The 13,754-nt window shown below is 35.0% G+C and overlaps 1 protein-coding gene across 5 annotated transcripts in view; it reads left to right on the forward strand.

Annotated features, from left to right (window-relative positions):
- Positions 1–13,754, forward strand: part of alpha-Man-IIa (alpha-mannosidase 2) — a 53,972-nt gene that overhangs the window by 7,747 nt on the left and 32,471 nt on the right. For 2 of the 5 annotated variants that reach the window (XM_069826175.1, XM_069826176.1), the window contains exons 2-9: positions 1,255–1,338; positions 5,062–5,212; positions 7,761–8,003; positions 8,584–8,731; positions 9,389–9,560; positions 9,655–9,795; positions 10,167–10,327; positions 11,389–11,575. In XM_069826175.1, the coding sequence (XP_069682276.1) occupies positions 5,102–5,212; positions 7,761–8,003; positions 8,584–8,731; positions 9,389–9,560; positions 9,655–9,795; positions 10,167–10,327; positions 11,389–11,575 (1,163 nt within the window). In that variant the 5' untranslated portion in view covers positions 1,255–1,338; positions 5,062–5,101. Of the gene's footprint in view, positions 1–1,254; positions 1,339–5,061; positions 5,213–7,760; positions 8,004–8,583; positions 8,732–9,388; positions 9,561–9,654; positions 9,796–10,166; positions 10,328–11,388; positions 11,576–13,754 lie in introns of those variants that run through there. The other 3 variants (XM_069826173.1, XM_069826177.1, XM_069826178.1) reach the window with 2 other exon arrangements.

Genomic DNA, 13,754 nt, shown 5'->3' on the forward strand with positions numbered 1-13,754 from the left:
TAAAAAACAGGCAAAATTGTATTGAACTTTTTGTTTGAAATATCACAAAGAATAACTCACTGAAATTAATTACATTACTTACAGTTCACTCTGTATATGCTTATAACTGTATAGCACAGAGCACGTACATCATCTGGAGCTATATAACAATGAAAATACTGGTAGGCCTACATGAAGCAATAGTATGTTATAAACGTGTTTCCATATGTTATTTTTTTATACAACAGCATTATAAAACAATTAATAAAGAAATAATATCAGGTTTGTAATGATGGTTTGATTTTCTATGAAGAAATACAAGAATGATGTATTAAATATTATATCATGGCAAATCGTTTCATAATGTTAATTTTATGGCATACACTATGCCGTCATAATAGAAGTCACGACATTTCAGTTGGCATGGTAATGTTTTACAGCTCTGGTACAATAATGTGGCATATTATATACGGTTTTCACTAACGATAAAGACTTTATAATGCTGATGTACAAAAAAAAATAATTATACATTTATCAGAATTCCTCACTGAAAGTAATGTTTTGAAAACGGGTATACTGTCCAAATTTCACGAGAGGATCCCTGCTAGGGGAGTATGGTTCTTGCAGAGTAAGAGAAGGTAAGCTAGTAACTCAGCATCTTTGATAGATAAATATGAATCCTAAGTAACAAATGGCTACTTTATCTTGTTAATAAAATAAAAGGCTAATTAATAATGTAATATGAATGCTTTAATTGTAGAAGACTATGGTAATGATGTGGCATGGTGCACATGATGTTCTCTCAAATTGTAATCTATTTTTGAGAAAATGTCATATACCACATACTGTCCTGTATTGGCATCATAAAATTTGGTAGTTACTGGAAGTGTCATTTTTATGATCCATCACTCTGAGCTGTGTAGGAAGTGCATGCCGAAAATATTTGCTTAGCAGTTCAGTGATTCTTCATATGTGCAATTAATATCATCACCAGTAAATTGTTCTCATTACTAGTATGAGAGCAGTAGAAACATCCGTTTACCTATAATAATAGTGGAGTGGATTACTTCACTGGGCTATCATCAAATTTTGTACAGAATCCCAGTTAGCAGTCACACACAGTAAGGGTCGTTTTATGTGAGTCGAAATTACCTTTTTCAACAGAGGTATTTTTAATTTAATTACAACCAAATTCCAATAATGCTAACATAAGTGAGAATCATTGTATTGTTGGAATTTTGCACCATGGCATAAGACATAACATATGTGTTGCAGCTATTTCCATCATACAGACAGCATAAAGCCCATGCAGCAATTGCCAACGTGCTGACAAACAGAGGATGGGCAGCACAGACCCAGGTCTGTACATGATTCAGTGTGTGTTTGAAGACAATTCTCATAGGAGGGTGGATATAATTGCCATCAATAGAAGAACTCAGAAAGTGATGGTCTTAGATCCTACGATATGCTTTGAACAAGACAAATCAGGCACAGCCTTCCATACCTCAGTAAAAAATATGGCACTCTGCTTTACAACTGGGGTGTTACAGGCTTACTATTTGGAGCGAGGCAGTGTTTACCAAAATTCACATGTAATATCTTTAAATTTTGTAATATTCCTTTTTTGTGAGATTCAGAAGATTGTGGTGGAAATTCTGAAGGTCTCTTTTCAATTTCTGCACTATCATTTATATGTAAACACTTAAATTGTTATTAAAATGTACAAACTGAATAATTATTTTACTCATATCATTTTCTTTTATATTTTCATGTTTGTAATTCCAGATCCCAGTGATCAACCTCGCTTGAGGATGGATGTAGTAAAAAAAATATATGACAATTTGAATGATAACATAGACAGCTTATGTGATACCTTCACTCTAAAAAGTAGAAAAGCAAACCACTTTAAAAAGTTGTAAAATTAAGGAATTAAATTTGTCAGCAGGAAAGGGTTGGACTGTAAATACAAAAGCAGTAATTAAGACTGGCTATATTTGATATGCACAAGTTCTACAATCCTGCACGCATTGTATTTTTCACCTGAGATAATTAGGAACATTAAATCCAGACGTTTGAAATGGCAGAACATGTAACATGTATGGGCGAATCCAGAAATGCATATAGAGTGTTAATTGGGAGAATGGAGAGAAAAAGACCTTTGGGGAAGCCGAGACGTAAATAGGAGGATAATATTAACATGGATTTGAGGGAAGTGGGATATGATTGTAGAGACTGGATTGATCTTGTTCAGGATAGGGACCGATGGCAGGCATATGCGAGGGTGGCAATGAACCTCTGGGTTCCTTAAAGGCCATAAGTAAATAAGTATGTTCTACAATCACGTGTTCTGCAAATGTCTGAGATGAACTCTTTCTATCGCCATCTCACTGCATGATTTATTGAAAGTCCCCCTATTAGCCATGGTTCCTGCTAGATGTGTGGTATGTAGTACTCCATATTTGAGGTGTGAGTTAAAGAAATACTTGACTTCCAGTTAGAGGATGAGGATGGGGATGATGAGCAAAGATAAATTATGATTTTGATTAGAAATGGTTAGGAAAATTTACTTGTTTCCTCCCCACTCTCCAATGAGCACAGGGTTCAACTCCTTACAAATCTACATGGGACTGTTGGTTTTGCTTTTGCATTGAAGAAAACCATGTTAAGAAATAGCATCACTGAAAAAATTGGTAAGATGAATTGTGACCTGGTAAATAATAGACAATGTAATGATCAGGGAACGGATTTATATGGACTAAAAATATATGAAATATGTAAATATATATGTAGTTATTTTTACCAAAATATGGAATTAAATATGGATTTTTACCAAAATATGGAATTAAATATGGACTTAAAATTATAAAAAAATGACTATGTACGTTAAATATTGGTACATTTTAATCAAACTAAACAAAAAATATAATGGACGTACCTTATCTTCCAATGTAGTTTCAACAAAACACAATTTTTATTGTCTGTTACCATAACAATAGGTTACAAACATTTCTTTCAAGTGCTGAAAAGTGAATCTTCTTCTATTGTCTCTGAGGATAGATTTATACTGACTAAAAGAGCATTCGACGTCACAAGAAGTAACTGGTACATAATTCAATTTCACAATGTCTGCTGGGGATAAGTCCAAGTTAATCTTCACTGTTGATTCACCACTCATCACAGCAACAACCTTTTGTAGTTCTTCATATCCAGGGTTTTTTGAAAGTACAGTGTCCACCTTAGCTCTTACTGCATCTGCAACTTTACCTCTACCACGATTCAGTTGTTCCACAGTACTATTTATAATTTCAAAACTTTCAGATAGTGAAAGGTGCCTATTTTGGAGACTTTTGAGCGTTTTTATGATGCATGAAAATGTATGCTGAATGTGAGCTAAGTCATTCTTCACACTTATGTCACAGGTAACTGTTTTCGCAGTATCAATTGAGACTGCATCTTCAGAGTCCAATGCAAGGAGAACATTGTTAATAGAGTCTATATGTTCGGCATAATATTCAACTGCTTCTAGCCATGTACCCCATCTAGTTAAAATTGGCTTTGGTGGCAATGGAATTTCAGGGTACATTTCTTTCAACACGTTAACTCTACTGGGAGCTTTGAGAAATACTTTTTTCACTGATGAAATCAACAAATCTACTTTAGGGAAATTGTCTCTGACCACTTCTGCCACACGATGAAATGCATGCGCCACACAAGTAAAATGAGTCAATTTAGGATATACAACAGATAATGCTTGTCCAGCTTTGACCATATAAGGGGCAGCATCGCTAATAAAGAATAACACATTATCGTACATAATACCCTTTGGCCACAGGATACCCATAGCTTCGTTGAACAGTTTAACTATAGTTTTGTTATTGCACTTTTCTAGAACATCACAATGTAAAAGAATTCGTTCAGAATATTGTTCACTTAACAAACCGATAACTACATTACCAACAAGTCTACCTTCTTTGTCGGGAGTCTCATCAATGGAAACCCAAATTGAACTATCTTTAATTTCATCTCTTATCTTCTGTATTGTCTCATCGTAGATGGATGGAGCATACGTCTTCCTAAGTGTTGACTCATCCGGGATTGTATGTTGAGTATATTTTTCAAGGAATTCCCTGAAGACCTTATTCTTTAGTTTGTAGAGAGGAATATCAGCAGAGATGAGAGAACGGCACAGGTCGATGTTAAACTCAGATCTTACATTCGATGTTGTTGGTTGTGTTAAAAACAATTGTCTCTGCTTGGAATTTAGTTGTTTGTTGGCCTGATGTTTACTAGTTGTAATGTGTTGTTGCACCAGGAACTTTTGTGTAGATGATACTGCACACTGACACAAATTACAAAATAATATTTTATTGTCAGTTGATAAACCATCTTCTTTAAATTCTGAAATGTAACTTGTTAGTTTTGATTTTAAATTGACTGAATGACGTACTTTTGGCATATTTACCGTCTTTATAGTATGATTTACAAAACTGAACCTATGTGTACTCTGACTGGCATTTAACTGTTGAGCTGCACAACTGAAGTCTGTTAAAAATTTTAAATTAAATTAATACAGTTTTGTAACTTACTTTCCCATTGTTGATAGGACTGCTAATTTTCAAATAACTCTGATGTTAAAGGGATTACTGAACATGTGTTTAAATCTCTATTGTTGAAATGTATTTTTAAAAGTTAATGGAATTTTGTTTTGTTTTATTGTTAAACCTAATATAATATGGACTGTTTTATATGAAATATGGAAAATATATGGAAATTAACGAAAATATGTACTAAACTCTAAAATATGGAAAAATATGGAAAATAAAAGTAGGATTTTTCAACCCTACACATTGTGAAACATAAAGATAATGCAAAATATAAATTATATTAGCTTTATAAGTAAATATGTATTTACATATAAATCCTTTCCCTGGTAATGATATTAGATCATTTAGTACGAACGTGAATATATTTTATTTCATTCAATACCATCTTTAATCGGAAATTACTTTGTGAATCTTCTAATGTATCTGTATGAAATAGTGGATGATTATAATGTAGTAAAATAAGTATGTGGTATTTCAGGTCAAACTCATGTGATTATTCTATAGAACTATCTGTCACAATGCGAGTCCGTAAGATGTCAGCCCTCGTGGGGGCAGCACTCATTCTAGGTGGCTGCCTTGTATTGTACATGATGATGGATCTCGCAGTGTTTCCATCAGATGTTCATGATGTAAGTAAAGTTATTTGAAATATATTTTGGTGTATACATGAGGCTTCAGTTCTTCACCTGTAGAGATTTTGGTGCACCTACCTGTATGGTGATATTCCCTGAAAATGACAATACTGATTGGGACTTGAAACTGAAACCAAACTGCATAGACATTCAGTTAACTTAAATTAATATGATTAGGAGTTTTATTGTTGTCACTTATTTACAATTCTTTTTAATATCACGACCTCCAAACTTTTCATGTTAGAATAATTGGAAGCAAATAATCACACCTAGCTGGCTCTATTTGTATTTCAAAACCAAATTGTTGCAGTCTATTTCTGTTACATCAACATTGGAATACAAATTTTAACTTTTTTTCTGTTATAGAAACAGCTTTCCTTTAAGCTAATCACCAAAATATGGAGAGTGGGAAGGCGCAGCATTTACTTTGATCCACAATTTTGCACCCAAAAGAAAGATGGCATGCTTTCTTTATTAATGGAATTACATTTCATTTTTGTTATGTGAAAGTCACTTTTTCACAAATATAACAAAATTATCATCACTATTCATACATTTACATGGAATATTAATTTCTATTGCACCACAAAGTTGTCTCTCTGCAGAATTAAAATGTTTGTATCTGGTAAAATAGATAGGTAGTCGCATATCTATACAACACCACAAAAATGTTAAGAATTTGACACAAAACCAAGACAAAAACTAGCATACACTTGGAGAATTTTCACACCGAGCTAGATTAGCAATATGTAAACGACAGTAATCATGCAAAAACATTAATCTCCTCCACCACTCCTGTCCAAGGGGTGGTTGCAATGACTTTCATACTACAGACTGCCCACATTCTTTCTAAAATGAATAACATTAGACATATTTGTATTTTGAAAATCAGACCACATTGGCCATTTTCATTGTTGCATTCTTAATACCATAAAATTAGTACAAAAATAATCTATTTGGTTTGCATAACATTTTGGCTGTTGCTCAGTGTAATCAGTTATTTCAGTTGTTTAGGTTCTTATTTTTGCTTGGATTTATGAGTATTGTTGGATATTTGTCCTCCTCCAGTCTTTCCTTGTGTATTTAACAGATTTAAAATTTTGAAACTGTGTTTTCAGTTTTTGGCTCTTTTCTTATATTTTAATTTACTCGTATCTATAGTGTATCCTTCTACTGAGCCTTAAAGAGCACTTTTTTTTTGTAGTCTCTATGTTTCTTATGCTGATGATCAGAGAGGAAAGTTGTTACTGCTCTTGATTTTATAAAGTCTAATTAATGTGTATCTTGTAACTTGTTTTTAGTATTATTTTAATGGTACCACATAATATTTGGTCAAAGTCTTGCAATTTGTCATTGTCTGCCATTTCTTTATTGAGATCTGCAATGAATCTGTTCTTGTAAGTGAATTTTTCATTGCTAATATTTTGACCTTATTGATTATTATGATTGTGGATTTATTAATTTGTCCTACAGAATAATCTCTGTAATGTTGACAATTAATACTGAGGAGAAAAATTCGCTCTGGCGCCAGGGATCGAACCCGGGTCCTTGGTTCTACGTACCAAGCGCTCTGACCACTGAGCTACGCTGAATTCAATCCACAGCACCGGATCGAACCTCATAGCTAGCAGTGCATCACAACTGCGGAATCCCGGCCAAATAAGTCACTTAACTGAGTGCACTCCTAGTATAATGGCAGTTGACACTAGACATATATGTCAACATATATGCCTAACTTGGAGTCAGGCCGCAAAGGGAAACACTGAAGGAGGAAGGTTCGATCCAGTGCTGTGGGTTGAATTCGGCGTAGCTCAGTGGTCAGAGCGCTTGGTACGTAGAACCAAGGATCCGGGTTCGATCCCCGGCACCAGAGCAAATTTTACTCCTCAATATTAATTATTATGATTGTGTTTATAAAAATCTTTGCTTGGAAGGAACAAGTCTGGGAACATTTGCCAGTAGTATGTTAGTAAAGATTAATATTTATATGCTAAAAATAAGTTAGATGTCTCTTAGAATCACTTTTGAACAGATAACGATTTCAAATAAATTACTAATTGTTGTTATTCGAGAAAAATTATTTCATTTTGTAAGCATTTCAGGCCTCTTCTCCGTAAAAAATAATAAACATTCTTTTTATATAAACTGATTTCTGAATAATATGTATATGTGCATTTTAAATCTATGCTAATGGTAACTGCAAATCCCCTAAAATTTTGTATTGTTATGTAGTACAACAAATATGAGCTGTGATTATCATGAAGATACTGAAACCACAATGCTAGCACAACTAGTGTGTAAATAAATACGTCATGTTTCCTTGTAAAACTTTCCTAATATATTTTTTTTACACTTACTGTCATTCCACACATTTCCATCCACAAAGTGTATTGTTCTGTGGTTGATATCTCTGTGCACTACCTTTGATCAGTTGTTCTGACTTAAGACAACCAGAATGTATCATGAGCACCATGGGACTTCCTCAGTACTTCATACATATGAGAAGAAGACAAGTATAAATATTAAAATGTGTGACTACTTTCAGAACAAATGGGTACAGTTTGAGGGACGTTTGAAGCAGCTAGAAGTGGATCTACATCGACATCATGAAACTGTAGGAAAACTGAAGCACACCATCAGACAGCTCATTAACAATTCACCTGCACCAGAGTCATATCTGCATCATACAAATCAAACCACCACAACCACAACTATTGCCAGCATTGCGTCACAGCAAGATCTTGTGTGCAGCATTCAGTTTAAGAGTGTTCCCAAGACAGACATTCAGGTAAATTTGCTCACATAATGCTTTCTTTAAGAACTTCTATTCCCCCTTTTCCCTATGCTGCTGAAAAAGGAATCGTGTTTAATAATGTTACAGATGTTGCTTCATTCTTAGATCTCTTGAGTCGTGATGATTGTAATAGAGATGAAAGCAATACATATTAATAATAATTATTGTAATAATTCTGTCTCAGATGCAAAAACAGGACTATTGCAAATATGTCACATACGAAGAAGTTACACTGTTTTCTGCAGATCTGTCAAATTGAGACTTTATGTGTGTTTTGTACACACGAAATGAGTGTCCTGAAATTTTGTACTGGAGAATTTTGTATGTTATATTAAAATTCACAGCCAGAGTTCAATTTGAGAATAAACTTCACTTGCAGGTAAACATAAAACTTAATATCTCTTTTGTCTGTTAAGAAATTAATGTTGTCAGGCATTAACCATAATACAATTTAAGGAATGACTTTAAATGTTGAATATTTATCTGACATTGAAAGTAGGCCAAGAGTTGTTCAAAGCTCAGTTAATGTAAACTTTTTAGTTTTAGCAATCTGACTCAATAATGTTTGTTACAGATGTTGCAGGTATACAAGGAACTCAAATTTGACAACATAGATGGTGGAGCATGGAAGCAGGGTTGGAATGTGGAATACAGTGAACATCAGTGGGATAAACGCAACAAACTGAAAGTGTTTGTGATTCCCCACTCACACAATGATCCAGGTGTTACTCTCTTTGCTGTAGTAAACACAGAAATTTTGCATTAGGTTCTTTGCTGATCCAAACTCTTGTCCTTCTAAAGAGAGAAACAGTGTACCCTTGTGTATATCTATGTGTGTGTGCACATGCATGGATGGATTAGTATTGGTGTGTGTGCATGTGTGTGTTTTTCCCAATCCTTCATAACATCCTTTTGTTGCCACCTTCTCACATTCCATGACAGGCCGACCATCTATCAGAGAAGTATTGCAACTGGTTGAGTGTGCTCCCCTCTCTCTGTTCAGAGGAAAGAGCATTAGAGGCAAACTGCTGAAGAGTGGAAAAACCCCTTAAAAATTCTCTTGAGATCTCCATATGTTTTGTGTAATTTGGAGGCTAACTGTTCCCTATGAAAAGCCCTCTTATTTAGTATTCGTTTCTGATAAATAATTCGAAAAAATACAGTTACTTTTAGAAACTTTTCTTTATATTCAGATATCCATTACAGAGATACCCAATAAATTTGTTTTATTACAGTGGTACCTTGAAGCTTTAGAATTATTCTGTCATTCATATGAACTTTCTGTAGGCCTAACATATAAAATTCTTAAGTACATAATAAGCTAATCTGTTTTGTATTCTGACTTTCAATGGCTTCTTTTTCTTTTCTTTTTTTCTAAGGCTGGATTAAAACATTTGAGGATTACTACCAAAGCCAAACGCGCAATATTCTGAACAACATGGTTACTAAGTTAGCAGAAGATCCTCGCCGTAAGTTTATTTGGGCAGAGATATCCTTTTTCTCCCTATGGTGGTCTGAGATTTCTTCAGAGGCCAAGGATCAAGTGAAGAAGTGAGTATATTGTGCAGTAATCCAAATTGTACAGCTCACCATGACAAACAACAATGAAAGAGCAAGCTGTAGTGTTAAACTTTGTTTTTTACAGATTGGTGTCTGATGGACAGTTGGAGATAGTGACAGGAGGCTGGGTAATGAATGATGAAGCGAGTACTCATTACTTCTCAATATTACTGCAGATGATGGAGGGACATCAGTGGTTGTTGAGTCAACTTGATGTCAGACCAAGGTATGATCACCCTTTTTTTAAACTTTGATTGTGTATTTGTTTCTTTAACTTATTTTGCTTTTTTCATTCTTTCCTTCTTTCTTTCACTCTTAATTTATTCTTACTGCCTTCTTTCCTACTTCCCTTCCTTCTTTTCTACTTTCCTCCCTCCCTCCTTTCTTCTTTCCTATTCCCCTCCCTCCTTCTCTTTCTTTGTTTACTTCTTTCCTCTTTTTTCCTTTGCTTGCTTTCGTGCTTTCTTTCTTCCTTTCATTGTTCCTTTTTCCTTCCTCTCAAACAGCATATGATAATGTTCCACTAGATCACTGCAATAGCAGTGGTAGGATGCAAATAGAACTGACCATACATAATAGTACTATTTACGGTTCCAGGAGTAGTTGGTCCATAGATCCTTTTGGACAGTCCCCCACGATGGCTTTCCTGCTCAAAAGAATGGGATTTGAAAATCTGCTCATTCAGAGAGTACACTACTCTGTCAAGAAGTATCTTGCACGTGGCAAGAATCTGGAGTTCCGGTGGAGACAACTGTGGGGTGAGGTGATCCAAGCTTTTGTTATATTCATATATATTTGTGACATGTATGGATTGCAGGTGGAGGATGGAACAATCCACACATACATGACAATTGTGTGAAGCACTCGTCCTGAGGAAACGATGCGGTAGAGGGTAGAATGGGACCGGTCTACATGGGGGGAAGTGAACGAACCTGTCTGTACACTAGCATATGACCACTTGCTGCATGCCAGCAGATTTTGTTAGGTAGAGGCTGGAATGGGACTGATCTACATAGGAATGTTCTGTATATGATGCTCCTTTGTTACTTCCAGAGTTGAATTTTTTACTTACGTGAGAAATGGTTTGTCAATTTTTTCTGTAGCCCTCTCATCCAGGTACAGAATTAAAAGAAATCCATCGCGCTCAGTCGGATTGGAACCTGCTAATCTTTGAATCTGATGGCAGGCATGGTAACCAGTAGATCACTAAAGATGGCTCCTTTTTTTTTTTTCTTTTTTTAAGTTTAGTTCAGAAATTACTTTGGATTCACAGTTAGTAGCAGTGGTTGAATTAAGGGATCAGTAATATACTGTAGGCTACCAGAATTTTTCCTGTATGTATGAATGTCTGTACAAACTTTGAACGTTTATTTAAATGTAATTCTGTAATAAACTAATTTCTATAATATAATATAATAATATAATATAATATAATATAATATAATATAATATAATTTCTATTTATATCTTTCAATAAAATCAAGTACGACAATATCATTCAGTTATTTCTTTCATTATTCATTTTGACTTTAAAAACAAAGTTAGTTGATACGAAGGCCAGTCAAAACAATTGGATGGAATAATATTCTAAAATATGTAGATTTTTTGGTATAAATTAATGTATTATTTTCCCCATGAATTACAAACAGTGCTACTAGTTTAAGTAGCAATGTGAGCTACAGGCATCATTTCTATGTAATAAACAACAAAGGAATAATTAACATTTTAACGATGTTTTTACTTGTTACATGAGCATAGTGAAGATCTTTTCAAGATTTGAAAAAAGTGATTGGAAATCATGGATATGTGTATGTTGCAGATGAAGATGGATCTACGGATCTCTTTACCCATTTGATGCCATTCTACAGCTATGATGTGCCACATACATGTGGACCAGATCCTAAAGTTTGCTGTCAGTTTGATTTCCGAAGGTTGCCAGGTTATGGTATCTCATGTCCCTGGAAAGTTCCACCACAGATGATAACAAATCAGAATGTGGCCCAAAGGTATGTTAAAACTCTCTTTTGATATTACTTTAGGCTTCCACTGTGTTTTATGTCTGTGTTTTTTTGTGCTGTGTTAAAAAAACGCAACATTTAGGAGCTAAATGTCGATTCCATCATCAAGAAAGGCAAGAAAAGTAAAACCTATTTTTCTGGACTGTTCAACAGAATAACTATTGATAACAGATGTCAAAGTAAAAAGTTCACACCATGTTAAATCTTAAAAGATACTGAACTGAACTCTAAGGGAGCATATTCACAACATAGTTGGTGTGTATTGGTATACCATAGCACACGGAATGCAGTGAGAGTTCAGCTTGCCTTCAGACGAGAGTTTCAACATGTGGCATGTACTGACAAGACGATTCTGAGGTGGTACAATACACACCAGCTACATTCCTATGGGTTAGCCATAACTCTCTAAATGCTGCAGAATTTACACTGAGTTAAAATGTAAATGTTCGCACCATGTAAGACAATTTGCTTCTATCCAACAATGCCACAATGACAAGTGAAAAAGTGAGAACAGCGTAATTTTTTTTCTTATAGTGCCATCTGTTGTTTCCCACCAACAATTACAATTACACATCCCCTGAAATTCTTTGAGCCGTTCTTTCTAATAGTACCATATGAATTTCGTAATACGCATAGTTACAAAATTATAGTAAAAAAGTAAATCCATGGCACTACAGCCCTTGAAGGGCCAAGACCAACCAGCCTGCTGCTGGCCTCACGTCCACATGCCGAAGCAGAGGTGGACGATCATCCAACCAGAATGGAGGTATCATGTGGTTAGCATGATGATTCCCCCAGCCATTATAGCTGGTTTGCGAAACCAGATTTTCGCTACCTTTCGTAACTCCCCAAGTGCATCACGATGCTGGTGAGCACCAGTCCCATACACTGGCCGAAATTTCATGAGAAAATTTCTTCTCCCACGAGGACTCGAACCAGTGCACATTCCATAATTTGAGTCCTAGGTGGGATCCCTTAGACCACGATGCCATGGCACGGGACAGTTACAAAATTATAACAGTTTATAATCGTGGAGTGTTTTTGTGGACAATGCTGCAAAAGCCCATGGAAGGCTAAGTTTGACTGCTGGCCTCTCGTCCATACGCCTTATCCAACCAGTAAAGGGGTAATGTGTAATCAACACAATGATCTCCCTAGCCATTATAGATTGCTTACAAAGTCATATTTCATTATTCACTGTAGCTCTCAAAGTTCATCATGATGCTGAGTGGGCACTGATCGAGATTTCATGAGAAAATTTCTTTTCCCATGAGAACTTGAACCAGCACTCATTCTGTATCACTAGTCCAAGGCATGATGCCTTACCATGCAGCAACTGCATGGGATGTATGTTCATAATAACATAGAAATATTTGAACTTTGCAGAAAAGCATCAATTTTCTCCCTTCTGTTGTTTTCCTGTCCACATGTTGGAACAAAGGCTTAATTCCTAAATTTCTACAAATAAAATAAAACATTCAGCCAGAAGTAGCATGGATAATTTATCGTATGACAAATGCAACTCTTCTATTGGAATGAATCCATTTCACAAGATGCTACTTTGGCTTTGTTTTGCTGTGACCTTTTCTGATCACATGTGTTTAAACATGCTCGTAATTGATTATTGGACTTCTATAGACTCTCATTTGAAAAATTTACTCGAATTATTCAATATAAGAAGTTCCAGTGTCTGCATTCTTCACAGCATACCACAACAAAAAGCACCTCTATCCATAGGACTGTGATGAGCTTTTTATGAATTTTATCTCTAGACTGAGCTATCATTTTTCTAACCAAATATTTTAATTTCTAGTGTCCCCTACACTATCTATGGAATGCATAAAAAATTCACAAAGATAATGTTTTCCTTAGAGATAACATAAACACTATTGGTTCTCTCACATATTATCTGCCCTGCTCAATCCTCTTTGGAAACTCACAGAATTCTGAAACATTTAGACATAGAGCTCTGTCTGAAATTCAATGATGTGACATGATGGTTAGTTTTGTTGTTGTAGCATTGTTTACAGGGGTACTGTTCCAGGATGAAACAATATTTCTGAAAATATCATTTAGTAAAAGTATCATGCAACTTTTCAAGCATATATTATAGGTATAGCCAGCATTCTTGAACTACTACGACTACTGCTGCTGCTGTCACTGCCAC

The sequence above is a fragment of the Periplaneta americana genome, chromosome 5 (genome assembly GCF_040183065.1).
Source record: "Periplaneta americana isolate PAMFEO1 chromosome 5, P.americana_PAMFEO1_priV1, whole genome shotgun sequence".
NCBI classification, from domain to species: domain Eukaryota; kingdom Metazoa; phylum Arthropoda; class Insecta; order Blattodea; family Blattidae; genus Periplaneta; species Periplaneta americana.